The sequence below is a fragment of the Notolepis coatsorum genome (assembly GCF_963971535.1).
Source record: "Notolepis coatsorum genome assembly, chromosome: 10".
Taxonomy (NCBI): Eukaryota; Metazoa; Chordata; class Actinopteri; order Aulopiformes; family Paralepididae; genus Notolepis; species Notolepis coatsorum.
The window spans coordinates 83,942,741-83,969,896 of record NC_140174.1 but is presented as its reverse complement, the minus strand read 5'-3'; the positions used below and the strand labels follow the sequence as shown (position 1 = coordinate 83,969,896).

Genomic DNA, 27,156 nt, shown 5'->3' with positions numbered 1-27,156 from the left:
TGTACCTCCCCTCCCCCCTCCCCCATACTGCTATGATGCCTGAATTTCCCCAATGGGATCAATAAAGGTCTCTCTCTCTCTCTCTCTCTCTCTCTCTCTCTCTCTCTCTCTCTCTCTCTCTCTCTCTCTCTCTCTCTCTCTCTCTCTCTCTCTCTCTCTCTCTCTCTCTCTCAAAAAGTAAAGTGTGGTTGTGTTTGATTTAGCAGTCCTTCCTCTGTCCTCCATCCTTGATTCTTCTGTGACCCAGAAACTGAAAAATTGCAGTCATCTTTAATGTTGCTCTAAAGCAGCAGGAAGCACACAGAGGGCTGAGGTTTACTCTCTAAAGCAGTAGAAACACACAGAGGAAGCCTGAGGTTTACTCTCTAAAGCAGTAGAAACACAGGAAGCCTGAGGTTTACTCTCTAAAGCAGTAGAAACACACAGGAAGCCTAAGGTTTACTCTCTAAAGCAGTAGAAACACGGGAAGCCTGAGGTTTACTCTCTAAAGCAGTAGAAACACAGGAAGCCTGAGGTTTACTCTCTAAAGCAGGAAACAGAGAGGAAGCCTGGGGTTTACTCTCTAAAGCAGGAAACACAGAGAGGAAGCCTGAAACCATAAATACTCAATAACATAACACCTTAACCATACAGCATGACCTTTTCCCATTAATCATAAATCATATCTTAAAAAATGCAATACATAATTTACCCTAATCTTTAAACCTAAACTTAAATAGCGTGGATGGAATCAGGACAATGCAAACATTTTGGGGAAATATGCAGCTTGTAATTAACTATAGCAACGACATGACCCGAGTAGTTAACTACAGAAAAAAGCTACTAAAGTTTGAATGTGGTTAATCTACTACCTAACTAATACAAAATGTAACTAGACTGGGGCACCCAAGTGGCGAACCATGTAACGCGCTGCGTCGCGAAGCGGCCAACCCGGGTATCGATTCCCGGACCCGGCGTCATTTGCAGGATGTCTTCCCCCCGCTCTGTCTCCCGTTCTTCCTCTCTATCTCTCTCTCTCTCTACCGGACTGCCCGGTAGTAAAAAAAACAATAAAAATCTACCAAAAACACACAAAAAAAATTTAACTAGACTAATAGCATACGTTAACCACTCCCCAACACTGCAGATTAAAGCAAAGTGTCCCAGATGCAGTCTAACGTATTCTGACATGTAAAAGTCTTTATATATATATATATATAAATATAATGAATCTATAAAGACATTGACAATGAGGGTGACCTCAATTGTCCTTTTTTGGAATAAATAAGGGTTTGAATTTGAATTATAACTTGTTCCATCTCTCCATGTCTCAGATGGCAGAGGCTCGCGGCGTCCCACGTGGAAATTATGACGGTCCAGTCTATGATGTCATCAGTGTTACGAAATCATTCCCTCCCACTCCCACCAGCAGAGGGGCCCCCTGTCCTAAGACACAGACTGGCTCCCGAAACCTTCACCAATCAGGATTCACTCTGGCAGGTAGGTTTGCCAATCAGTCTGCCATAATATTTCTAAACCTTAGATGTTTAATATTGAAAATGAAATTTCTTCTGAATATTTACTAACTTTGGAGCATAATTGCTAAACTGTTAAAGATGATTATGTCAGCTGGCCAATATTCAGTTGTTGATATTGGTCAATAATGTTTTATTTAGGGCCAATATACAAGTGCAATACATTGAATAAGTACTGAAGACAATAATTACCATTATTATTACCACTGCAATTACTCTTCTTACCTTTTATTTGCCTGGTATTTTCCCAGTACTTAAGGGACTGTAAGAGGACATTTTAACAGGTGATTCTGTCTCTTCCTATAGGAACTCAGATTGATGACCACATCCCTCGCCGTTCTTCCCAGAAGATAGTAGCACCACCTGGTGGAAGATCCAACATCACCTCATTATCATAGAAAACCTAACCTCTATTATTATCATAGCCCTAAACTGACTCAAATCCAATCTAACCTCCATAACCATTACCATAGCCCAAAACTGACCCAAATACAACCTAACCTCAATTACCATAACCCTAAAACTGGCCTATATACAAACTTCCATAACCATAGCCTTGAAATGTATCTAAATACAACTCCCACAACTATGGCTCCCGAGGCAAAATTTTATTAAATAGCCCTAAAGCATATCTAAATACAAACTTCTGTAACCATTGACCTAAATACAACCTAACTTCCTTACCCATAGCCCTAAAACTTACCTAAAAACAACCTAATTATGTTGCTCACCCTCCTATAATACTAACCCATAATCTAACCACAACTATGACTTATCTTAAACCATAAATACTATACTAATAACATACAGCTTAACCATACAGCATGACCTTTTCCCATTTATCATAAATCCTTATCTTAAAAGATTCAATACATAATTGACCCTTATCTTTAAACCTAAACTTAAATAGAACCTGTTATCATTCCAATAAATATCCCATAAACCTTCACTATAACATTATAACTTTATACTCAATCCTAACCCTAATCGTAATGTAGCTCTATTGATGAGCTTTGTATGCATTACATACACAAAGCTCCATAACGAACCACCATGGATTCTGAGGGTTAAGTCAAAAACTCCTCCTAACTAATTATTGCAAGTTTGCGTTGTGTTTTCGAAGAGATCAACAGAAAGCTCAAAGAGTCTCGACAAAGGCTGGTGGGGTGAAAACACAAGGAGACTTCGGAGAGAAAAGGGTCATTTTATTCTAATTCTATTAAAAAAAAATCAGGACGGGTTTTGACTGAACCCTCAGAATCCGTGGTGGTTGGTTATAGATATAACAATAGCTCTAACCCTCACCACTACACGGCTCCCTGTCTTGTAAAGCTCCTATGTGTAGAATTATCAACAATAATATATCATATATCATTGTCAGATTAGTTGTGATATCTTGATATAATTACAGTAAACAAATTAGAACAAACAAACATTCGAATAAATCATATGTTTCCTGCAATCTATTAATTACAACAACATTGTGTAAAACAAGATGGCTGCTCTGGTCAGAAACCACCACTCTTCGGGCTCTACAGTGCGACTGATGATTAATGTTAGCAGCCCACTACACTATGTTGAACTCAACAGGTCAATTCAAACAGAGAACACGATTTCCACTGCTGCAGAGGTTTTCAAATGTAGAACAACCCCCTATTTTACTCCTCTCTCCCGCTGTGGTCCGTTGTCATGTCTCCCATTAATGTTCCATAAGGTATTTCAGAGCACATTTGCCACACAAAAGAAACATCTTAAAGGGACAAGCATAGATTCTGTGATTCAATTGGTTTTACAATTGTTGCAGACAACTGCTTCTAGGCAGACAAGACACACACACACACACACACACACGCACACACGCACACAGTCACACACACACACACACACATACACACCATGTGAGGACCATAGAAACAATCATAGCACAAACACTGTGGTGTGTGTGGAGGACCAATTATGGCAAAACAGTATTCAGGAACATTGATCTGATCATTTAACTGTGACACAATCTGATCAGAGACAGTTGTCCTCCATGTACTAATAAAGACATTTTTAAAGGCAGGCATTTGCCAATTAATTTACAATGTAAGCCGAAGTAGGCCAGTACCATAACCTATGGAACACCTTGAGAACACAGTCACAATCTGACAGATACACAGTCACAATCTAACAGATACTGTACTCTTTATAGAATACAGTCACAATCTAACAGATACTCTTTATAGAATACGGTCACAATCTAACAGATACTCTTTATAGAATACAGTCACAATCTAGCAGAATACGGTCACAATCTAACAGATACTCTTTATAGAATACAGTCACAATCTAACAGATACTCTTTATAGAATACAGTCACAATCTAACAGATACTCTTTATAGAATACAGTCACAATCTAACAGATACTCTTTATAGAATACAGTCACAATCTAACAGATACTCTTTATAGACATGTCAAAGATAATCCTGCTGCCTGGCAAGAGATTCGGCACCCTTCTAGTTCTCATAGTAAAACCACATTTCCCATAAACCCATTTGCTTGCTGTTGCAAAGGAGATGTTTCGATGTGTTCCCCTCCCTGGCAGCTCTGCATGTTTGTTTCGCAGATACAAGGGGAGTTAGCAGCCCTTGCTCCACATTCCTATGCAGAAAGCTGGACGACGTTCCACTGTCGAACATCTCTGCCCAAAGAGGAAGTACACTAACCGGTGCTACCTATACTTCCCTTACAGTAACTCAATGTACGCCAGACCCGAATAAAGTCGGGTTAACTCGCCGACGCTTGAGCGCCAAACCCGAGAAAAGTCGGCTTTTCATCGTTATTTCTTTTATTCGATATTTCCATTCATTATCCATCCAGGGAGCCTGGTGTTATCATTGGGAATGGGTCTGAGATCGCAAAAGTCCAATACCGCCGCCTGGTAGGTTGCAGCCGGTATTGCACATCCTTTGAAACTCTGTGTATTTGGGTGTGCGTCGATTATATAGGTCCGGGCGGACTTTTCCTTGTCGGGCATGACGAGCGGTTATAACGCATGGATTTATAAGAACCAAACACTCCCGATTCATGTTCTTTGGTGGATTATGTTGGCGACACGATCGAATGGCGATCAGATAATTGGAATATTCTTTTTGGGGTACATCCTAGTCAAGGTAAGGGCTATATGGTATCAATCTTGCGTTGATCCAAGAATTCCTTCATTGCGATCGGAGAGTATGTGTGTAATGTACTGTGCAACGTATTACGTTGGTGACGATCAAAGCATAAAAAAACGACCCCCCCCCCCCCCCCCCCCCCCCCCTTTCATGCATTCATGATGAAACATAATACCTATAATCTAGATTTGATTTGAGAATAGTAGCTAGTCCAGGCAAGAAACGACAACGCTTTTTTTTTTTCTTTAATAATCTTTTTCCCCCTCCATTTTCCTCCGATTTTCTCCCATCCCAATGTTAGTCGTTATGCCAATTCCCAATCCCCTTCCTGGTCGCTGCGCACTTACATCCCACAGTCGGTCTGGGAGAGTGGAGGCTACCACGTGCTTCCTCCGACACACGTCCAGCCAATCAACCGCTTCTTTTCACCTGGCAGCGCGGACTCTCACTGAGAGGGCGTAGCGTGTGGAAGGATCACACTATCCCACTCAGGTCCTATCCGCGCTTAGCAGGCGCCCCGACCGAACTGTAGGAGTCGCTGTTTACAACGACCCGGACCCACCCCGCCAGCTTCTCCCACCCTCTAATACAGCCAATTGTATTAGTGTGAACGGCCAGCCAAGCTGGTGACAACCCCGGAGCTGTGAGCTGGATTCGAACAGGCGAGAAACGACAACGCTTTACGACAACACGATACACGCATATGGCTATTACGCAGCCTTTTGGGAATTACCCTAGACCGCTCTAAAACTATACTTATATTCACCACGGTATAAAACGGGAATGTATGGATGAACAAATTATTTATTTTTCACATATTGAACGATAGATACTCAATGTCAAATGGGCAATAGTATTATATCCATAGCTATAATATATAATATAGTTTTAACCCCGCAAACACCGCCACGTATTCCTATACTTTAAAGCGTTATATAGCGCTGATTGAGTTAACAAACTGAATAAATAATATTATATTATTGTTCCCCCCATATATTTTATTAAGAACATAAAATGAGATGAAAAAAGTTAAATAATTACATTTCCCAGTGTCTGTGCAGCCTTGTTTATTCACTGTGTCCATGGAAATGACGATAAACGCAGCCATAAAGGTATTATTGATACTTTGTATGCACCCAATTCAAACGGATTGCCGCATTTTCTTTCAATTTGTTCACAGATGTCCAGATGTGGTACAGTTATAAGGCACTTTGGGCAGAGCTGTTTTGAACATACAGGCATAGAGCCAGCTCTGTATAGGAATGTGCCCTTGCAAACCATGAATGTGGAGTTGTTTTTGTTGATAAAGCTAGTTTTGTTTGGAAAGGCTTCCTTTGTGTCTCATCAACTCTCATTCATTCTCATTAGTCGTAATCCTGCCAAGGTATAGCCATTGAATTAACAATGATATATTGATTTTGAAATCCTTCTCATAGAGGCTTTAACTAATACAGAAAACTCACTGTCTACAGAAGTTAGCCATTTCATTATCTACAAACATTAACATAACTTGAAAACCCCTGTACAATGCAGCTTCATCCCTTAGTCAACCATATCTCTCTCGCTATCTCTCTGTATTTATCACTTTCTGTATAACTTAACTACCACAAAAAAAGCGGCTTCATCTATCTATCTATCTATATCTATCTTTTCAGATCATCGGTAGAACTCTGGTCTTCAAAAAGTAAACTTTTTAACAACAAAGGAAAACATTCATTTGAAATTGATGCCCATAAATGTTTGAATTTGCAGACTGTGTTTGGGCTGGTTTTCATCACAGTCAGGAAAGTCTGTCTCTTCTGTAAAGAATAAACGGGTGCTCTGATGTAGAAAACAGATATTGTAATCCAAAATGTAAGCAAACCCAATTTAAAGAAACAACTCTTTAATGATTTAATTATAAATTAAATATTCTTTATTTAGATACTTTGGCTGCCGTCTCTTTATTATGTAACATTGACCAGATAACGAGCCTTCCTGTAGTCAATGGTTACGTAATACTGGGTTAGGGTTAGCTACTAGCAACAAACCAGAAGAATCATTACAACCATGACTACTGCTGTCATCTCCAAAGGCTTCTCAAGATTTAAAAGTCTTCAGATAGCAATGCATTTATACAACATGCAGTGTGTTTTACATTGGTTTCACTAGTCCCAGGATCATGGAACCGCTTGGCAGTTGAAGGATCATGGTGACTTTACACTGAAGAACACAAGAACATGAATTGAAGTGACTAGCCTTTGTGATAGCAATAGCAATATTTTAACATAAAGCTATCTTTCCCCAGGGGAGCTCCAGTAGCTCACCACGTACCGCGAGTGCTATTTCAGCGCCGTGGACAACCGTGCTCGTCACGGATCTGGGGCTGAGCGCGTTCGAATCCCGGACGGCAGCCGTGCCTTTCCCAGAGTGTCTTCCCCCCCATCTGAACCCTTTCAGCCTGCTTCTGTCGGTCGAACTTGACCAAGTATGAATGAGATGAAAAAGCGATAAACGCTAAAAAGAACCAGCTGACTGGTCAAAGTTTAAAAAAAATAAAAAGCTATCTTTCCCCAACCCTAAACCTTCTAAGTTACTGAGCAGTCACTCCAGAGACCCTAAACCTTCCAAGTCACTGAGCAATCATCATGGAGATTGGAGACCCTAAACCTTCCAAGTCACTGAGCAGTCACCGCCAGAGGCTCTAAAAGTAATTTGTTATACTTCAATTGAGTCAATTCAGGAAATACACTTTCTTCAGAATTCAATTATTCAAAGTCTTTTGTCAACCTTAAAGCTGCAATAATCGTTTTCTGACCACTAGAGGTCTGTAAAGGAGACATAAACAAACAACGCACCCTCTTCCCTCTCTCCCAAAATTAAAGACTTGATAACACTGCTGGCACAATCTTGTAACAAAGAGATTCACTGGGGGAAAAAATTTCATGCATTCATATAGATTGTATTATCAACTTCAATAAAACTTGGTTGTGACAATGCCCAAAATTGGCAATAGAGAACATTAATTACTTAACCTATAAACATAACACTGTTCTGACAGCAAAATATTTTGCTGAAAAAAAAAGGTTTTCTATGCATACTGTAGGTTTATCAACTTCAATGATGCTTTCATAGAATGGTTGAAAAATAGGCGGAGCGGTCTGAGTTTTGTAATAAAGAAAATAAATGAGGAAATAACAGAATGGTGGTATTTTTGAAAATGTGGGAAATATGGTAAAAAAAATAATTGTTCCAGCTTTAAAAGGAAATAAGAATAATGAATTGAATTAGCTATGATTACCATATACATTTCAGGTTAGATTTCCATTTGGAATTGATTGAATTGAGTCCAGCCCTGCTTTTTAAACCTGTATAGTTGGTTGGTAAAATATTTGATTTGTTGTTTAATTGTATTTTTTACATAGTTGTCAAGTGCCATTTTGTATCCAAGTAGCAACATTAGTGTTGCCAATTGTTCTATGTCTGTGCCAGTTGCCAGAGCCCTACACAGACAGATGTTGACTCCTGCAGTCATGTTACTTCCACAGTCCTGATCCATGTCTGTTGCTAAGTAACAGCTGATTCAATGTCAGATCATCTTTATAATGTTTACCATCTTATCATGTAAGAACCTGTTTTAGGAGTGCTCAGCAAATGTTTGGGGATAGTTGTCCAACTGTTGATATGAGACTTTCTGTTTTCTGTTTTTATAACTTTCAGTTCTGGTGCTCTGTGTACTAAAACATAAGGTTCTCATATAAAAACATTCATGAATGCATTGCACAATATTGCCAATTGCCGACTTAGTGAAAGACTCTGTCTATTTATGGCTCTGGCCCAGTAGTGATCAGAGGGGTGCATCAATATCAGGAGTCCACTGGCTTTAAACCCTGAATCAGATCTTGGAAAATGTAAATCTGTTGATATAGGTTCACAGAGCTTTTAACAAGCTGTAAATATGAGACAAAAAAATAAGAAAAGCTCATATGATACTAAAACACAATTTGAGAAGCATTTGATTCAAATAACCTGTATTTAACAATAGTGTGAAATATGTTTATAGTTTCTTCCTCTTATGCAATTATCCAAAGCTGACCGTAACCATGCAAATGGCTAACAGCTGTGTTTAAAAAGAAAAAAGTAATAATGTATTAGTACTGGATGTTGGCAATGGCAGATACTTCCTAGAATCTGTTAGTGTTATTATCATCTGGCTTCATACAGATCGATTCTGACCAACACCTTGTCAATTGGAAATTAATGGAAATGGAAAGAAATATGTGAGTTTTGTTTTCCTGGGTGCCCAGTAAGGTTTCAGCTATTCTGCAATTCAATCCAATGCTGCAACCACAATGTCCTCAAAGGCAGCTAGATATGTATTGTTTTTTAATCTGATATGGGTGCATCCCGAACCCCTACCCATTCCTATGTTGGCTGTAATTCCTGTCTGATGTGAATAGAGATGCATGGATGTGTCTTCAATAAAGGTTGATGAAAACCTGGAATGGCTTTTGTCTCAGTAGTTTGTCAAATATTTCATGTCCGCCTCAAAACCAGCCTCATCACTAACTAGATGTCATGTCTTCAAACCCAGCCTCATCACTAACTAGATGTCATGTCTTCAAACCCAGCCTCATCACTAACTAGATGTCATGTCTTCAAACCCAGCCTCATCACTAACTAGATGTCATGTCCGCCTCAAACCCAGCCTCATCACTAACTAGATGTCATGTCCGCCTCAAACCCAGCCTCATCACTAACTAGATGTCATGTCCGCCTCAAACCCAGCCTCATCACTAACTAGATGTCATGTCCGCCTCAAACCCAGCCTCATCACTAACTAGATGTCATGTCCACTCCTGACTCTAATTTAACCCTTTCAGGCACAAGGTCACAGCACAGAGCATAATATTGTCAATTGACCCAAATGTGACTGCCCTAACTATGCTCTGAAAAGGGTGGGAGGCTTAATTTGCAGGACCCATATAATCTGCCATTTTATATCTTCTGCAAAAAAAATCCCAAGAAAGACTTATTTCCCTTCCCTTCACCTGATCCTCACGTCAGTTACTTGTGCATTTTTGATTTTCAAGGATGCCTTTGACATTTCGTTATAATTTGGCCACATGGTGGTGCTATTTCCACAAAAATATACTCCTTATCAGCTTGTTTGATCATGATGACATTTGTAATTTGTTGTTACTTTGTGATATCCTACCATTCTTATTGTGAAAGTGGCAGACCAGACCACTTGACTGGATGGTTAAAAGACCAAACCACTTGACTGGATTAGGGTCAGGGTCAGGCATGAGGACCACAGTAAGGCAAAGGTTAGTGAGCTCTGAGGTTAGAGTTAGGGTCTGGCATGACGACCAGAGTAAGCCAAAGGATATTATAATATATATATATATATTTTTTTTTATATGATGTGTGTTTACCAAAGACTTAAAGTATTGTGTCATTATCTGTATCTGTATCCGTTCAACCAACAAAGTTATTTGTATCTGGATTTGGATTCGGAAATGGGCATGGTTTATTTTATATATTTTTATATATATAACAATTATTGTACACAAAATGGGAACAAATGTAATGAAATTAACATTAGATTAAAGGAAGTCACGTTAAATCCGGCAAATGTATTTTCGAACCTAATATTCATTGGTAATGCAATTGTTGTGCCTTCAAACATCACATGTATTTAATATTGACATATAATAAATTATGAATATATATTTATACCTCCTCATACTGTACTTTGCAGTACTGTACTGTGCATCAATGGAGCTCATACAATTTTTTTTAAAGATAATATTAATATTTGTGTCCATCTCATCATTGTCTGTGCTTTTCCAAATTCATATGGATTCGGGCTCATCCATAATATATATATATATATATATATATATATATATATATATATATATATATATATATATATATATATATATATATATATATATATATATATATATATATATATATATATTAATTAATAGGGATGAGCCCAAATCCAAATATTTTTACGTTATAAGCACACTGCCTAGGCGCACCATCTGTTCGCCGCCAAAAACTAGGACTGCTGTCAAAACTACAAGTAGGATCTCTTTGTTTGGACCCACACAAATATCAGTATCATATCTTTAAAGTTGTGCCTCAAATGATAGAATGAAAAAGGCTGGCGTTTAGATTTCTTTCTCATCTCGGCTGCTCCATGTCAAGCAAGGTCTCCCCTACATTTTCAAAAACTTGTCTTAAGCTTGTCTTAAATCATCATAATGTGGTATGCATGTGAAATTTATTATATTTTTCGCATGTGTGTGCATTCCTTTGGAGACTTATTTCAAAACCAACCCGAGAGGCACCGCGCGCTCCCCGCCTCTCATCTCCATTACTACACTAAGAGCAGCCTTTAGTTACGCCAATTTCCAGGAATTTGATTTATAGATCATGTATCTGTTCAAAAGTTGTCATGGGTTGCCGTGGTATGGTATTACAAATGCAGTTACTGGTAATCAGATATACTGAATACAAGCATGCATCACAATGCTTTTGTTCTCTAGACACACACCATTGCAAATATTATTAAAAATATTTCTACTATTCCAAATTAAGAAAAATAATGTATACGTATATTTTGAAGGCGGACATGATGGCCATGTCAGTTTATCGATCAGATACGGAAAACTACTTTATTGGAACTGGGCCATATACGCTCATCCTCCCTCATTTATGGAAGACAGCCCATGAATTTCATATTTAGGCTATTTATCATTCTTATGTATGAATAACTCATTAGTTGATAGACTTTAGAAACTAAATCTTGAACATGGGGACATTTTAATTTGTTGACGAGACGTGAGCATTCTTATCATGCTTAAACTTGATTAGTTCACACTCGTCATCATGCTTAAACTTAGTTCACACTTGTCATCATGCTTAAACTTGATTAGTTCACACTCGTCATCATGCTTAAACTTGATTAGTTTATGTTTATGTTTATTAAAGGTTAACATTCCAGTCAAACAAAAAAAAAGATAAAATACACAGATAAGTTACATTATGACAAAACACAAATAAAAAATTAATACAAATATACAAATTCACATTATAAAATCTAATATTCCAGTCAAACAAAAAAAAGATAAAGATAACAGTTACATACTTGACATGTTTGCAAGATATCTCTTAATATTTGTTTTGAAAGTAATTTTATTATGTATTGTGGATGAGATGTTTTTCGGCAGAGCATTCCAGAGTGCTATTGACCTATATATCCCAGTGAGTTTGAGAAATTTTGATTTTGGTGCTGATTTTGTTCTGATGTTACCAGAAGCGGCCCCTCTAGTGTTGTAACCATGTTCAGAAGTCATTTCTAACTGCTAACTTACCAGTGCTAATACTGTTCCGCAGTAGCATTAGAAGACTCATCGATACTTTATTTTCAACCATCAGCCATGCCAGATGTTCATGCATAAAACCAATACTTGTCCTGTATGAACAGCCTAGTGCCAGGCGAGCCGCTTTATTCTGAGCAACCTGCAACTTTTTTTAATTCGATTTTGTAGCTGACGACCAGATAACAGGGCAGTATTCTAAATGAGACAAAACATTTCACACTCGTCATCATGCTTAAACTTGTTCTCTTTACCAACGACTATATATCTTTACACATCCCTCCCTCCGTCTCTCCCACCCTCCCTCCGTATCTTCCACCCTCCGTCCCTCCCTCTGTCTCTCCCACCCTCTGTCCCTCCCTCCGTCTCTCCCACCCTCTGTCCCTTCCACCCTCTGTCCTTTCCACCCTCCGTCCCTCCCTCCGTCTCCCCCACCCTGTCCCTTCTACCCTCCGTCCCGCCCTCCATCTCTCCCACCCTCCATCCGTCCCGCCCTCCGTCTCTCCCACACTCCGTCCCTCCCTCCGTCTCTCCCACCCTCTGTCCCTTCCACCCTCTGTCCTTTCCACCCTCCGTCCCTCCCTCCGTCTCCCCCACCCTGTCTCTTCTACCCTCCGTCCCGCCCTCCGTCTCTCCCACCCTCCATCCGTCCCTCCCTCCATCTCTCCCACCCTCCGTCCCTCCCTCCGTCTCTCCCACCCTCTGTCCCTTCCACCCTCTGTCCTTTCCACCCTCTGTCCCGCCCTACGTCTCTCCCACCCTCTGTCCCTTCCACCCTCCGTCTCTCCCACCCTCTGTCCCTTCCACCCTCCGTCTCTCCCACCCTCCGTCCCTCCCTCCGTCTCTCCCACCCTCCGTCTCCCAGGGACCAGTTACACTTCTAATACCAGTACCTTGGTCATGGCCAATGGCAGGAGTATGTACCCAGCATGGGATGGGAGGAAACTGGGAGTACCTGGAGGAAACTTGGAGTACCTGGAAGAAACACAGGGACAATGTAAACTCCACACAGAAAGGCCTCCTGCTGGGGTTCGAACCCAGGACCTTTTTGCTAATCACCGTGGTCAAAGAGTGCACACAGGACTAGTCAATCGTACACTGTATAAGCACACTATGCAAAATTTTTTAGGGCCCGACACGCTGTGCTCCACGTCCACCTTCCCCACGTATCACAGGTCCTGTTTGGACCTGGCATTAAGATCCAATCTGGCTGATCCGATCACAAGTGGGCAGCTCTAAGTACGCCGGTTCACACCTGGCATTAGAATGTGTCTCCACTAGTGACTACTAGTGATCGGATCTTGCTTCCCCGCTCAATATGCAAATAAACACTTTGTTTTAATGTTACTATGAAATCCCTTTAATTTAATTTAATTTAATTAACTTCTCAAATGCTTCCCAGCAGTGAGAATGGAAGGCCATCACACTTAGAAATTAATACGCTTTTTCCTCTAGGGGGTCATGAATGTGTACAGCAAATTAGAAAAGATTTGAACGAAAGGCATTTGATACACTGTTGGTGGCGCTAGAGGAAAGGTCTATGGGGTTACCAAAATCAATAGGGTTCATCCACTAGGAGTCATAAATTTGCACCACAAATTTGAAAGGATTTGAATGAAAGCTATTTGAGTTATCACACTTTTTTCCTACCCCAGCAGCCTCAATGCTTCCTCCCTACTCCAGCATCAACACTTCCTCCCTATCCCAGCCTCAACACTTCCTCCCTATCCCAGAATCAACACTTCCTCCCTACTCCAGCCTCAACACTTCCTCCGTACCCCAGCAGCCTCAACACTTCCTCCATACCCCAGTACCCCAGCCTCAACACTTCCTCCCTACCCCAGCCTCAACGCTTCCTCCCTATTCCAGCCTCAACACTTACTCCCTACCCAGCCTCAACACTTCCTCCGTACCCCAGCAGCCTCAACACTTCCTCCATACCCCAGCCTCAACACTTCCTCCCTACCCCATGGCCTCAACACTTCCTCCCTACCCCATGGCCTCAACACTTCCTCCCTACCCCATGGCCTCAACACTTCCTCCCTACCCCATGGCCTCAACACTTCCTCCCTACCCCAGCCTCAACACTTCCTCCGTACCCCATGGCCTCAACACTTCCTCCCTACCCCATGACCTCAACACTTCCTCCCTACTCCAGCCTCAACACTTCCTCCCTACCCCATGGCCTCAACACTTCCTCCCTACCCCATGACCTCAACACTTCCTCCCTACTCCAGCCTCAACACTTCCTCCCTACCCCATGGCCTCAACACTTCCTCCCTACCCCAGCCTCAACACTTCCTCCGTACCCCATGACCTCAACACTTCCTCCCTACCCCATGGCCTCAACACTTCCTCCCTACCCCATGACCTCAACACTTCCTCCCTACTCCAGCCTCAACACTTCCTCCCTACCCCATGGCCTCAACACTTCCTCCCTACCCCATGACCTCAACACTTCCTCCCTACTCCAGCCTCAACACTTCCTCCCTACTCCAGCCTCAACACTTCCTCCCTACCCCAGCCTCAACACTTCCTCCCTACCCCATGACCTCAACACTTCCTCCCTACCCCATGGCCTCAACACTTCCTCCCTACCCCATGACCTCAACACTTCCTCCCTACCCCATGGCCTCAACACTTCCTCCCTACCCCAGCCTCAACACTTCCTCCCTACCCCATGGCCTCAACACTTCCTCCCTACCCCAGCCTCAACACTTCCTCCCTACCCCAGCCTCAACACTTCCTCCCTACCCCATGGCCTCAATACTTCCTCCCTACCCCATGACCTCAATACTTCCTCCCTACCCCATGGCCTCAACACTTCCTCCCTACCCCATGGCCTCAACACTTCCTCCATACCCCAGCCTCAACACTTCCTCCCTACCCCATGGCCTCAACACTTCCTCCCTACCCCAGCATCAACACTTCCTCCCTACCCCATGGCCTCAACACTTCCTCCCTACCCCATGACCTCAATACTTCCTCCCTACCCCAGCCTCAACACTTCCTCCCTACCCCATGGCCTCAATACTTCCTCCCTACCCCATGACCTCAATACTTCCTCCCTACCCCATGACCTCAACACTTCCTCCATACCCCATGGCCTCAACACTTCCTCCCTACCCCAGCATCAACACTTCCTCCCTACCCCATGGCCTCAACACTTCCTCCCTACCCCATGGCCTCAACACTTCCTCCATACCCCAGCCTCAACACTTCCTCCCTACCCCATGGCCTCAATACTTCCTCCCTACCCCAGCATCAACACTTCCTCCCTACCCCATGGCCTCAATACTTCCTCCCTACCCCATGGCCTCAACACTTCCTCCCTACCCCATGGCCTCAATACTTCCTCCCTACCCCAACCTCAACACTTCCTCCCTACCCCATGGCCTCAACACTTCCTCCCTACCCCAGCATCAACACTTCCTCCCTACCCCAGCATCAACACTTCCTCCCTACCCCAACCTCAACACTTCCTCCCTACCCCATGGCCTCAACACTTCCTCCCTACCCCAGCATCAACACTTCCTCCCTACCCCAGCCTCAACACTTCCTCCCTACCCCATGGCCTCAACACTAATAGCAGCTTGGGATCACCTGTGACTCAGTCCACCAGATATTCAGTTTCAGACCTGTCCAAGATGATAAAATGGGTAATTTATTGTTTTCCTAAGGGCTTCCAAACTGTTATTTTACTGTCAGCTATAATTGGAGCAGTGGGCTGGTATTAGGGCCAAGATCGGGACCATTGTGAGCTGATAAAAAGCAGCTGAGGGTCAGGTCTCTCTGGCAGCCAGGAACCTGCTGGTCTTCATTCAGAGGTTGAGACCTCATTTGCTGGGTCAGGGCCTGCAACAGCGGGTTCAAATTAACCAGATGCCATGTTTAGATATCACCATCAGACTGACTGGAAGTCAGTTAACCCTTTCAGGTGTACACGCTTGTTATTATGTTGCAATACACATACAAGGGTTAATAGTACATCATGAAGCTGTAGTATTAAGGAGAGCTCTGTGATAGATGGGTTTATGGGCCAGGAGGATTGATCACACCAAACACATGGTGTACCTCTGTTATCTCTGGCATTGGGTTGTCTTTTGGGCATGAGTGCATGGGTTGGTGTGTGTGTGTGTGTGTGTGTGTGTGTGTGTGTGTGCGTGTGTGTGTGTGTGTGTGTGTGTGTGTGTGTGTGTGTGTGTGTGTGTGTGTGTGTGTGTGTGTGTGTGTGTGTGTGTGTGTGTGTGTGTGTGTGCAAGCATATGCATGATCTGTGTCCTCAAACACATGGTCATTGCTTGGTGATACACATGTTTTGACTGCTGTCTCCGTACACTTGACTTGCCTTGAGACTTGAGAGTGATCACTTGTATAGTTTTCATTTAAATCCTTTAAAATTTGCGATACACATTTATCTCCCCTATCGGATTAACCCTATTGATTATGGTGACCCCACGACCTTGCCTCTAGCGCCACCATTAGTCCAAACGTAATTTATTTTTGTAAGCGTGATAACTCAAAGAGCTTTTATTTCAAACATTTCAAATTCGTGGTGCACATTTATGACCTGTAGAGGATGAACCATATTAATTTTGGTAACCCCATGACCTTTCCTTTACCGCCACCATCAGGCCAAACTTAAAGTTAACTTAAGGACCTATGAAGTCAACTATATCCTACTCCCCCCCCCCCCCCCCCCCCTCTAGTCTGTTCACCTGGTTCTCACCAAAGTTCTTGTCTGGAATCTGGGGAGTGGGGACTAACATTTCCAAATGTGTAATTTAGATTATTAATAGGCCAAACCATATGACTGTCGTTTCCAATCAAATTTCTGAAAAATGCATGGCAAACTTGAAGTGTTCCTTATTGCAAATCTTTCATCCATTACGAATAACCTTCCGAACACAATACAAAATGTGCACACAGTCACACACAGACATACAGAGTGAAGTGTGGACTCACTGTGCATGCTACTGTGATACAAATCTAAATCATCGGCAGGATAAATTGAGTGGAAACGCCTGGAGATATTTATCTCACAAATAATCGGAGATTAGCCTAAACAAACCCACAATAGGCCACTGAAAACAGGACGTGTGAATATGAGAATAATGTAAAACGTGTCGCTGTTTCAGTGGCGTTGTATTTCTCCTGCACAAACCTCTGAAATTATCTTAAATGGGTACCAGCTTTTTCACCCGGGGACACGGTCGCCATCAAATTAGTAACAGACAGAGACGTTGCCGTTATAATTCAATCTGTATTGCAGCTCCACGCACGGCGTCCCGGGCGCGTTCGCGTTGAAAGGCACGCACGCGCACCTAGAGCCACTCCAGCAGCAACAGTTGGGGAGAGAGGACACGGGCAGATGTAGAAAACACGTGGTTTAGTCATTGATTGGCGTAGTCTGCAGACGAGGGACTTCCTCGCTCTTTGACATTTTTGTGGGTTTGTGATCGTGGTCAGAGCAGCGCACTGGAAACATCAGCAGTCAGCACACAGACCAACACTCCTTCGCAATATAGGAGACTCCGGGATTTCTCCGCAGCAACATCTCAAACGACCTGACCATGGGATTCTAACGGAATACTCGATATGAAGATATAGGCGTTTGGTACTTTACAGACTTTGTGTAATTCTCCGTGAAGGTTACCAACTCTCTCACCCGAACTCCAACGTCGCACTGGATGTTGAGATGAAAAAGTGACAGGGACCCTCATCTCTTCTACGATTCTCACAGATTTATAAAACGCCATGAAAGGTATGTATAACAGTATACGTAGCCTGCCATCATATTTAATAGCCTAGTTTAAATGTATTACTATCCGAACGCGAACTTTAATTTCATTCTGTATGTGCGCGTGCGTGCGTAATGCTCCGGGGTCCGAGATTCACATCTGGATGATATTACTGTACGGCGCTGCGGCAGCAGTCGAGATGTGTATATCTATATCTATCTATATGTTCCATCTGGACACAATGCATTTAGGGGTATTGGTTGGACGGCAAGGGGATATTTATTATAGTGACTTTTATGATCAAAATAGTTGTTTGTTTAACTGACCACTTTACTTAATCAATACATACGGTCGGGGTTAATCAGGACATAATAAGTGATTCATTGAATCAGGACATATGGGGTTAGGGTTATCAGGACATATAGGTGATTAATTGAATCAGGAGGACATCGATGCTTCGTTAGACCCGCAGGTTATGCTCATCATCATAATTGTCTTCCCTGGCTCCGCTTCTATGGGCCCTGCCCCCAATGCTGCTGCCCCCTGGTCAGTCCTACTGCAGATATCCCATCTGTTTAGCATTAGGAGGAGGTTCTCTCCTGGCCTGGTCGCGTCTTCAGTGCACTGGAGCAGAGTGTAATTAGAGTTTACTGTCAACAACGCAGAGCAACCGCAGCCTGTGGTTTTTACAGCTCCATGGACCTCCTGTCTCCTCTCCTCTCCTCTCCCCACACACACACACACACACACACACACACACACACACACACACACACACACACACACACACACACACACACACACACACACACACACACACACACACACACACACACACACACATAACATAACATAACACATACTTCTGCTGACTAAGTCATGTTGGCTGTGTGTATCCAGCTGTCTTAAGAGAGCACATTGTATTATGCTTGTCTCTAAAGTTGCCCTGTGTCTTGTGTTCTATTTCAGCAACTACTACGACAAATATTATATAATATACCAGATGATGTATATACCCGCTCACACCATGATGTAGTGGTAAAAGGAGAGTAAACTACAATTATAGTAACACTAATGATTACTTATAGACTACAAAAATATCCTCATCTTTTCACGATAGTATTAGGCCTATTTTGTTTTTATAAAAAAAATAATAACATGTTTCATTTAACTTGATCTGATACTATTCACTGTAATCTGTAGTACGCCTACTAATACTTCAATTCAAAATATTTATGGGTTTGGAAAGGTAGACTAAACTCTATTTACCCTCCACTACATCCTCATTCTCACCATACTCTCCACGCTCTATATACATGCTCTCTCTATGTGCTCTCCTACATGCTCTAAATGCTCTCTGCATGCTCAGAGCTCTGCCTGCTCTCTCCATGCTCTACATGCTCTCCATGCTTACTAAATATTCCCTCCATGCTCTTCATACTCTCTCCATGCTCTTCATACTCTCTCCATGCTCTCTATGCTCACTACATGCTTTCGCCATGTGCTCTCCATTCTCTCTATATGCTCTCTCCAGGCTCCACATACTCTATTCATGCTCGCTCTATCCATGCTTATGTTGTACATGCTCTCTCCCTGCTTTATCCATGTTCTCACCATGCTCTCTCTATGTTCTCTTCAGGCTCTATAAGCTCTCTCCATGCTTTCTTCTGGCTTTCTTCTGGCTCTCTACATGCTTTCTCCATGCTCTACATGCTCCTCTCTCCAGGCTCTCTACAAGCTCTCCATGATCTCTCCATTCTGTCACCATGCTCTATCCAGACTACTTGCACGCTATGCTCTCTCCATGCTATCATGCTCTCTCCATGCTCTCACTGTGTTCTCCCCATGCTCTCTATGCTTTCTCCATGATCTACGTGCTCTCACCATGCGCTCTTCGTGCTTTTCATGCTCTTACCATGCTCGCCATGCTTTACAAGCTACCCATGCAATCCATACTATCTCCATGCACTCCATGCTCTCTCCATGCTCTCTCTATGCTCTCCATGCTCTCTATGCTCTCCATGCTCTCCATGCTCTCTCCATGCTCTCTCCATGCTCTCTCTATGCTCTCCATGCTCTCTCCATGCTCTCTCCATGCTCTCTCCATGCTCTCTCTATGCTCTCTCCATGCTCTCTCTATGCTCTCTCCATGCTCTCTCCATGCTCTCTCCATGCTCTCTCCATGCTCTCTCTATGCTCTCTCCATGCTCTCTCCATGCTCTCTCTATGCTCTCTCCATGCTCTCTCTATGCTCTCTCTATGCTCTCTCCATGCTCTCTCCATGCTCTCTCCATGCTCTCTCCATGCTCTCTCCATGCTCTCTCCATGCTCTCTCTATGCTCTCTCCATGCTCTCTCTATGCTCTCTCCATGCTCTCTCCATGCTCTCTCCATGCTCTCTCCATGCTCTCTCTATGCTCTCTCCATGCTCTCTCCATGCTCTCTCTATGCTCTCTCCATGCTCTCTCTATGCTCTCTCTATGCTCTCTCCATGCTCTCTCCATGCTCTCTCCATGCTCTCTCCATGCTCTCTCCATGCTCTCTCTATGCTCTCTCCATGCTCTCTCCATGCTCTCTCCATGCTCTCCATGCTCTCTCCATGCTCTCTCCATGCTCTCTCCATGCTCTCTCCATGCTCTCTATGCTCTCTCCATGCTCTCTCCATGCTCTCTCCATGCTCTCTATGCTCTCTCCATGCTCTCTCCATGCTCTCCATGCTCTCTCCATGCTCTCTCTATGCTCTCTCTATGCTCTCCATGCTCTCTCCAAGCTCTCTCCATGCTCTCTCCATGCTCTCTCCATGCTCTCTCCATGCTCTCTCTATGCTCTCTCCATGCTCTCTCTATGCTCTCCATGCTCTCCATGCTCTCTCCATGCTCTCTCCATGCTCTCCATGCTCTCTCCATGCTCTCTCCATGCTCTCTCCATGCTCTCTCCATGCTCTCTCTATGCTCTCTCCATGCTCTCTCTATGCTCTCCATGCTCTCCATGCTCTCTCCATGCTCTCTCCATGCTCTCTCCATGCTCTCTCCATGCTCTCTCTATGCTCTCTCCATGCTCTCTCCATGCTCTCTCCATGCTCTCTCCATGCTCTCTCTATGCTCTCTCCATGCTCTCTCCATGCTCTCTCCATGCTCTCTCTATGCTCTCTCCATGCTCTCTCTATGCTCTCTCCATGCTCTCTCTATGCTCTCTCCATGCTCTCTCCATGCTCTCTCTATGCTCTCTCCATGCTCTCTCTATGCTCTCCATGCTCTCCATGCTCTCTCCATGCTCTCTCCATGCTCTCTCCATGCTCTCTCCATGCTCTCTCTATTCTCTCTCCATGCTCTCTCCATGCTCTCTCCATGCTCTCTCTATTCTCTCTCCATGCTCTCTCCATGCTCTCTCCATGCTCTCTCCATGCTCTCTCTATTCTCTCTCCATGCTCTCTCCATGCTCTCTCTATGCTCTCTCCATGCTCTCTCCATGCTCTCTCTATGCTCTCTCCATGCTCTCTCCATGCTCTCTCCATGCTCTCTCCATGCTCTCCATGCTCTCTATGCTCTGCATGCTCTCTCCATGCTCTCCATGCTCTCTATGCTCTCCATGCTCTCTCCATGCTCTCCATGCTCTCTATGCTCTCCATGCTCTCTATGCTCTCCATGCTCTCCATGCTCTCTCTATGCTCTCCATGCTCTCTCCATGCTCTCTCCATGCTCTCTCCATGCTCTCTCTATGCTCTCTCCATGCTCTCTCTATGCTCTCTCCATGCTCTCTCCATGCTCTCCATGCTCTCTCCATGCTCTCTCCATGCTCTCTCTATGCTCTCTCTATGCTCTCCATGCTCTCTCTATGCTCTCTCCATGCTCTCTCCATGTTCTCTCCATGCTCTCTCTATGCTCTCTCTATTCTCTCTCCATGCTCTCTCCATGCTCTCTCCATGCTCTCTCTATGCTCTCTCCATGCTCTCTCCATGCTCTCTCTAGGCCTAACAAAATTAATAGTTTGTTTCAGGTTGCCGACCGACCCTGCCGATTTAGGTGCGACCCAATATATTTTATGAGTTTTAAAAAAAAATCTCCATGCTCTCTCCATGCTCTCTCTATGCTCTCTCCATGCTCTCTCTATGCTCTCTCCATGCTCTCTCTATGCTCTCTCCATGCTCTCTCCATGCTCTCTCTATGCTCTCTCCATGCTCTCTCTATGCTCTCCATGCTCTCCATGCTCTCTCCATGCTCTCTCCATGCTCTCTCCATGCTCTCTCTATTCTCTCTCCATGCTCTCTCCATGCTCTCTCCATGCTCTCTCTATTCTCTCTCCATGCTCTCTCCATGCTCTCTCCATGCTCTCTCCATGCTCTCTCTATTCTCTCTCCATGCTCTCTCCATGCTCTCTCTATGCTCTCTCCATGCTCTCTATGCTCTCCATGCTCTCCATGCTCTCTCTATGCTCTCCATGCTCTCCATGCTCTCTCTATGCTCTCCATGCTCTCCATGCTCTCTCTATGCTCTCCATGCTCTCTCCATGCTCTCTCTATGCTCTCTCCATGCTCTCTCCATGCTCTCTCCATGCTCTCTCCATGCTCTCTCCATGCTCTCTCCATGCTCTCTCTATGCTCTCTCCATGCTCTCTCCATGCTCTCTCTAGGCCTAACAAAATTAATAGTTTGTTTCAGGTTGCCGACCGACCCTGCCGATTTAGGTGCGACCCAATATATTTTATGAGTTTTTAAAAAAAATTATATATAAAAAAAAAAAAAATCTGATTTTTTTTTCTTTTTTTTTTTTTTAGAATAAAGTTTCATAGAAATCTTAGTCAAACATTTAGTATTATGGATATTAAACATGCTGGCAGAGTACATGCATCCATGTTGTTGTGAACATTTTAATTAAATAAAGAAATTCCCTATCCATAGTCGCCGTGGGAAAGAATAAAATAAAAAAATTAAATAAAATAAATTCCCTACCTACCCATGGCCAAACTGACAACCAACCTGAAACCAACTATTAATTTTGTTAGGCCCTATGCTCTCTCTATTCTCTCTCCATGCTCTCTCCATGCTCTCTCTATGCTCTCTCCATGCTCTCTCCATGCTCTCTACATGCTCTCCATGCTCTCTCCATGCTCTCTCTATGCTCTCCATGCTCTCTCCATGCTCTCTATATGCTCTCTCCATGCTCTCCATGCTCTCTCCATGCTCTCTCCATGCTCTCTCCATGCTCTCCATGCTCTCTCCATGCTCTCTCCATGCTCTCTCCATGCTCTCTCCATGCTCTCTCCATGCTCTCTCTATGCTCTCTCCATGCTCTCTCCATGCTCTCTCTATGCTCTCTCCATGCTCTCTCTATGCTCTCCATGCTCTCCATGCTCTCTCCATGCTCTCTCCATGCTCTCTCCATGCTCTCTCTATTCTCTCTCCATGCTCTCTCCATGCTCTCTCTATTCTCTCTCCATGCTCTCTCCATGCTCTCTCCATGCTCTCTCCATGCTCTCTCTATTCTCTCTCCATGCTCTCTCCATGCTCTCTCTATGCTCTCTCCATGCTCTCTATGCTCTCCATGCTCTCCATGCTCTCTCTATGCTCTCCATGCTCTCCATGCTCTCTCTATGCTCTCCATGCTCTCCATGCTCTCTCTATGCTCTCCATGCTCTCTCCATGCTCTCTCTATGCTCTCTCCATGCTCTCTCCATGCTCTCTCCATGCTCTCTCCATGCTCTCTCCATGCTCTCTCCATGCTCTCTCTATGCTCTCTCCATGCTCTCTCCATGCTCTCTCTAGGCCTAACAAAATTAATAGTTTGTTTCAGGTTGCCGACCGACCCTGCCGATTTAGGTGCGACCCAATATATTTTATGAGTTTTTAAAAAAAATTATATATAAAAAAAAAAAAAATCTGATTTTTTTTTTTTTTTTTTTTTTAGAATAAAGTTTCATAGAAATCTTAGTCAAACATTTAGTATTATGGATATTAAACATGCTGGCAGAGTACATGCATCCATGTTGTTGTGAACATTTTAATTAAATAAAGAAATTCCCTATCCATAGTCGCCGTGGGAAAGAATAAAATAAAAAAATTAAATAAAATAAATTCCCTACCTACCCATGGCCAAACTGACAACCAACCTGAAACCAACTATTAATTTTGTTAGGCCCTATGCTCTCTCTATTCTCTCTCCATGCTCTCTCCATGCTCTCTCTATGCTCTCTCCATGCTCTCTCCATGCTCTCTCCATGCTCTCTCTATGCTCTCTCCATGCTCTCTCTATGCTCTCTACATGCTCTCCATGCTCTCTCCATGCTCTCTCTATGCTCTCCATGCTCTCTCCATGCTCTCTATATGCTCTCTCCATGCTCTCCATGCTCTCTCCATGCTCTCTCCATGCTCTCTCCATGCTCTCTCCATGCTCTCCATGCTCTCTCCATGCTCTCTCCATGCTCTCTCCATGCTCTCTCCATGCTCTCTCCATGCTCTCTCCATGCTCTCTCTATGCTCTCTATGCTCTCTCCATGCTCTCTCCATGCTCTCTCCATGCTCTCTCTATGCTCTCTCCATGCTCTCTCCATGCTCTCTCCATGCTCTCTCTATGCTCTCCATGCTCTCTCCATGCTCTCTACATGCTCTCTCCATGCTCTCTCCATGCTCTCTCCATGCTCTCTCTATGCTCTCTATGCTCTCTCCATGGTCTCTCCATGCTCTCTCCATGCTCTCTCCATGCTCTCTATATGCTCTCTATGCTCTCTCTATGCTCTCTCCATGCTCTCTCCATGCTCTCCATGCTCTCTCCATGCTCTCTCCATGCTCTCTCCATGCTCTCTATGCTCTCTCCATGCTCTCTCCATGCTCTCCATGCTCTCTCCATGCTCTCTCCATGCTCTCTCCATGCTCTCTCTATGCTCTCTATGCTCTCTCCATGCTCTCTCCATGCTCTCTCCATGCTCTCTCCATGCTCTCTCCATGCTCTCTCTATGCTCTCTATGCTCTCTCCATGCTCTCTCCATGCTCTCTCTATGCTCTCCATGCTCTCCATGCTCTCTCTATGCTCTCCATGCTCTCTCCATGCTCTCTATGCTCTCTCCATGCGCTCTCCATGCTCTCTCTATGCTCTCCATGCGCTCTCCATGCTCTCTCCATGCTCTCTCCATGCTCTCCATGCTCTCTCCATGCTCTCTCCATGCTCTCTCCATGCTCTCTATGCTCTCTCCATGCTCTCTCCATGCTCTCCATGCTCTCTCCATGCTCTCTCCATGCTCTCTCTATGCTCTCTATGCTCTCTCCATGCTCTCTCCATGCTCTCTCTATGCTCTCCATGCTCTCCATGCTCTCTCCATGCTCTCTATGCTCTCTCCATGCTCTCCATGCTCTCTCCATGCTCTCCATGCTCTCTATGCTCTCTCCATGCTCTCTCCATGCTCTCTCCATGCTCTCTATGCTCTCTCCATGCTCTCCATGCTCTCTCCATGCTCTCTCCATGCTCTCTCCATGCTCTCTCCATGCTCTCCATGCTCTCTCCATGCTCTCTCCATGCTCTCTCCATGCTCTCTATGCTCTCTCCATGCTCTCTCCATGCTCTCTCCATGCTCTCTCCATGCTCTCTCCATGCTCTCTCTATGCTCTCTATGCTCTCTCCATGCTCTCTCCATGCTCTCTCCATGCTCTCCATGCTCTCTCCATGCTCTCTCCATGCTCTCTCCATGCTCTCTCTATGCTCTCTATGCTCTCTCCATGCTCTCTCCATGCTCTCTCTATGCTCTCCATGCTCTCCATGCTCTCTCCATGCTCTCTATGCTCTCTCCATGCTCTCCATGCTCTCTCCATGCTCTCCATGCTCTCTATGCTCTCTCCATGCTCTCTCCATGCTCTCTCCATGCTCTCTATGCTCTCTCCATGCTCTCCATGCTCTCTCCATGCTCTCTCCATGCTCTCTCTATGCTCTCTCCATGCTCTCTCCATGCTCTCTCCATGCTCTCTCCATGCTCTCCATGCTCTCTCCATGCTCTCTATGCTCTCTCTATGCTCTCCATGCTCTCTCCATGCTCTCTCCATGATCTCTCCATGCTCTCTCCATGCTTTCTCCATGCTCAACATTCTCTTACATGCTTTCCCCATGCTCTCCATGCTTTCTCCTGGCAATCTACATGCTTTCTCCATGCTCTCTCCATACTCGACATGCTCTTTCGACCCTGGTCTGTGAAAGGTGCTATATAAATAAACTTTACTTACTTACTTACTTACTCTCCAGGCTCCAAGCTCTACATCCACTCTCTATGCTTTCTTCATGCTTTTTACTCTCTCCATGCTCTCTTTATGTTCTCGGTATGCTCTCTCCATGCTCTTTACATACTTTCGCCATGCTCTACATGCTCTCACCATGCACTCTATGCTTTAGATGCTCTCTCCATGCTCTACATTCTCTCTCCATGCTCTCTCTATGCTCTCTCCAGGCTCTGCACACTCTCGCCATGCTCAACATGCTCTCGCCATTATCTCCAGGCTCTCTCCAAGCTCTACATGCTCTCTCCAAGCTCTATGCTATCTACATGCTCTCTCCATGTCCTCCATGCTCTCCATGCCCTCCATGCTCTTCTTGCTCGCTCCATGCTCTCTCCAGGCTCTATGTGCTCTCTCCATGTGTTCGGATCTTCATCTTCAAAAATGTTCATTTGAATCCCTCCAAAAGGGTCTGACAGGCACCACACAATGGATGACTCAATGGTTGGTCATTGGTTTGTTTATTTTAAACAGACCAGTTGAGATGTTTTCCCACAATACAGATGACCACAGTTATATATAGTTTCTTTCTTTAGATTGTTATGGTGATGTTATTACCCCTCCTGCTGGTAATATGTAGGAACTGTTATCTAGGTTGAAAGACTACCGGATGGTGTTTCTTCTTCTATGGTCTAGGAATGTAGAAGGCTTAGTGCGAGCTAGGGGCTAGCAGCTGGATGTATTACTGAGAGCATAACAATCTATTGTTTCTATATTGTTTCTTTATATAGTTTAACACGCTAGAAAGTGAAGTAATTATGGCTGCTTTCGGAAATATCCCCGCTCCGGAGGGCATGCAGATGTCCGGAGATTCTTGCAAAAATTGAGAAATGTTCCGAGCCGAGTTTGAGGACTTTTCGCTAGCAACAGGTCTGATGGAGAAATCCGCGGAGATACAAGCCGCCACGCTGAGAAGAATAATGGGCAGTGAGTGTCGGCATATTTACATGCACAATCTTACGCTGACTACTGACCAGAAAAAGGACCCAGCTGCCATTCTGGACGCTTTGGAGGACTATTTTAAGCCAGCGAAAAACGTTATATACGAGAGGTACATTTTCGGCTGCTGCAAGCAGGAGACAGACGAGCCGATTTTTCATCACCCAGCTGCGAGAGAG

The 27,156-nt window shown here is 44.0% G+C and overlaps 2 protein-coding genes across 3 annotated transcripts in view; both read left to right on the top strand.

Moving 5' to 3' along the window:
• Positions 1-1,912, top strand: part of dpysl4 (dihydropyrimidinase like 4) — a gene marked incomplete at both ends in the record, with an annotated part of 180,158 nt that extends 178,246 nt beyond the window's left edge. For both annotated transcript variants that reach the window (XM_084322447.1, XM_084322448.1), the window contains 2 exons: positions 1,314-1,479; positions 1,821-1,912. In XM_084322447.1, the coding sequence (XP_084178573.1) occupies positions 1,314-1,479; positions 1,821-1,912 (258 nt within the window). The remainder of the gene's footprint in view (positions 1-1,313; positions 1,480-1,820) is intronic.
• A 15,474-nt stretch (positions 1,913-17,386) lies between these two features.
• The window catches only part of LOC311235154 (collectin-12-like), a 212,570-nt gene continuing 202,800 nt past the window's right edge, over positions 17,387-27,156 (top strand). Inside the window, exon 1 of the mRNA XM_084322512.1 lies at positions 17,387-17,811. Coding sequence (XP_084178638.1) covers positions 17,805-17,811 — 7 coding nt within the window. The 5' untranslated portion in view covers positions 17,387-17,804. The remainder of the gene's footprint in view (positions 17,812-27,156) is intronic.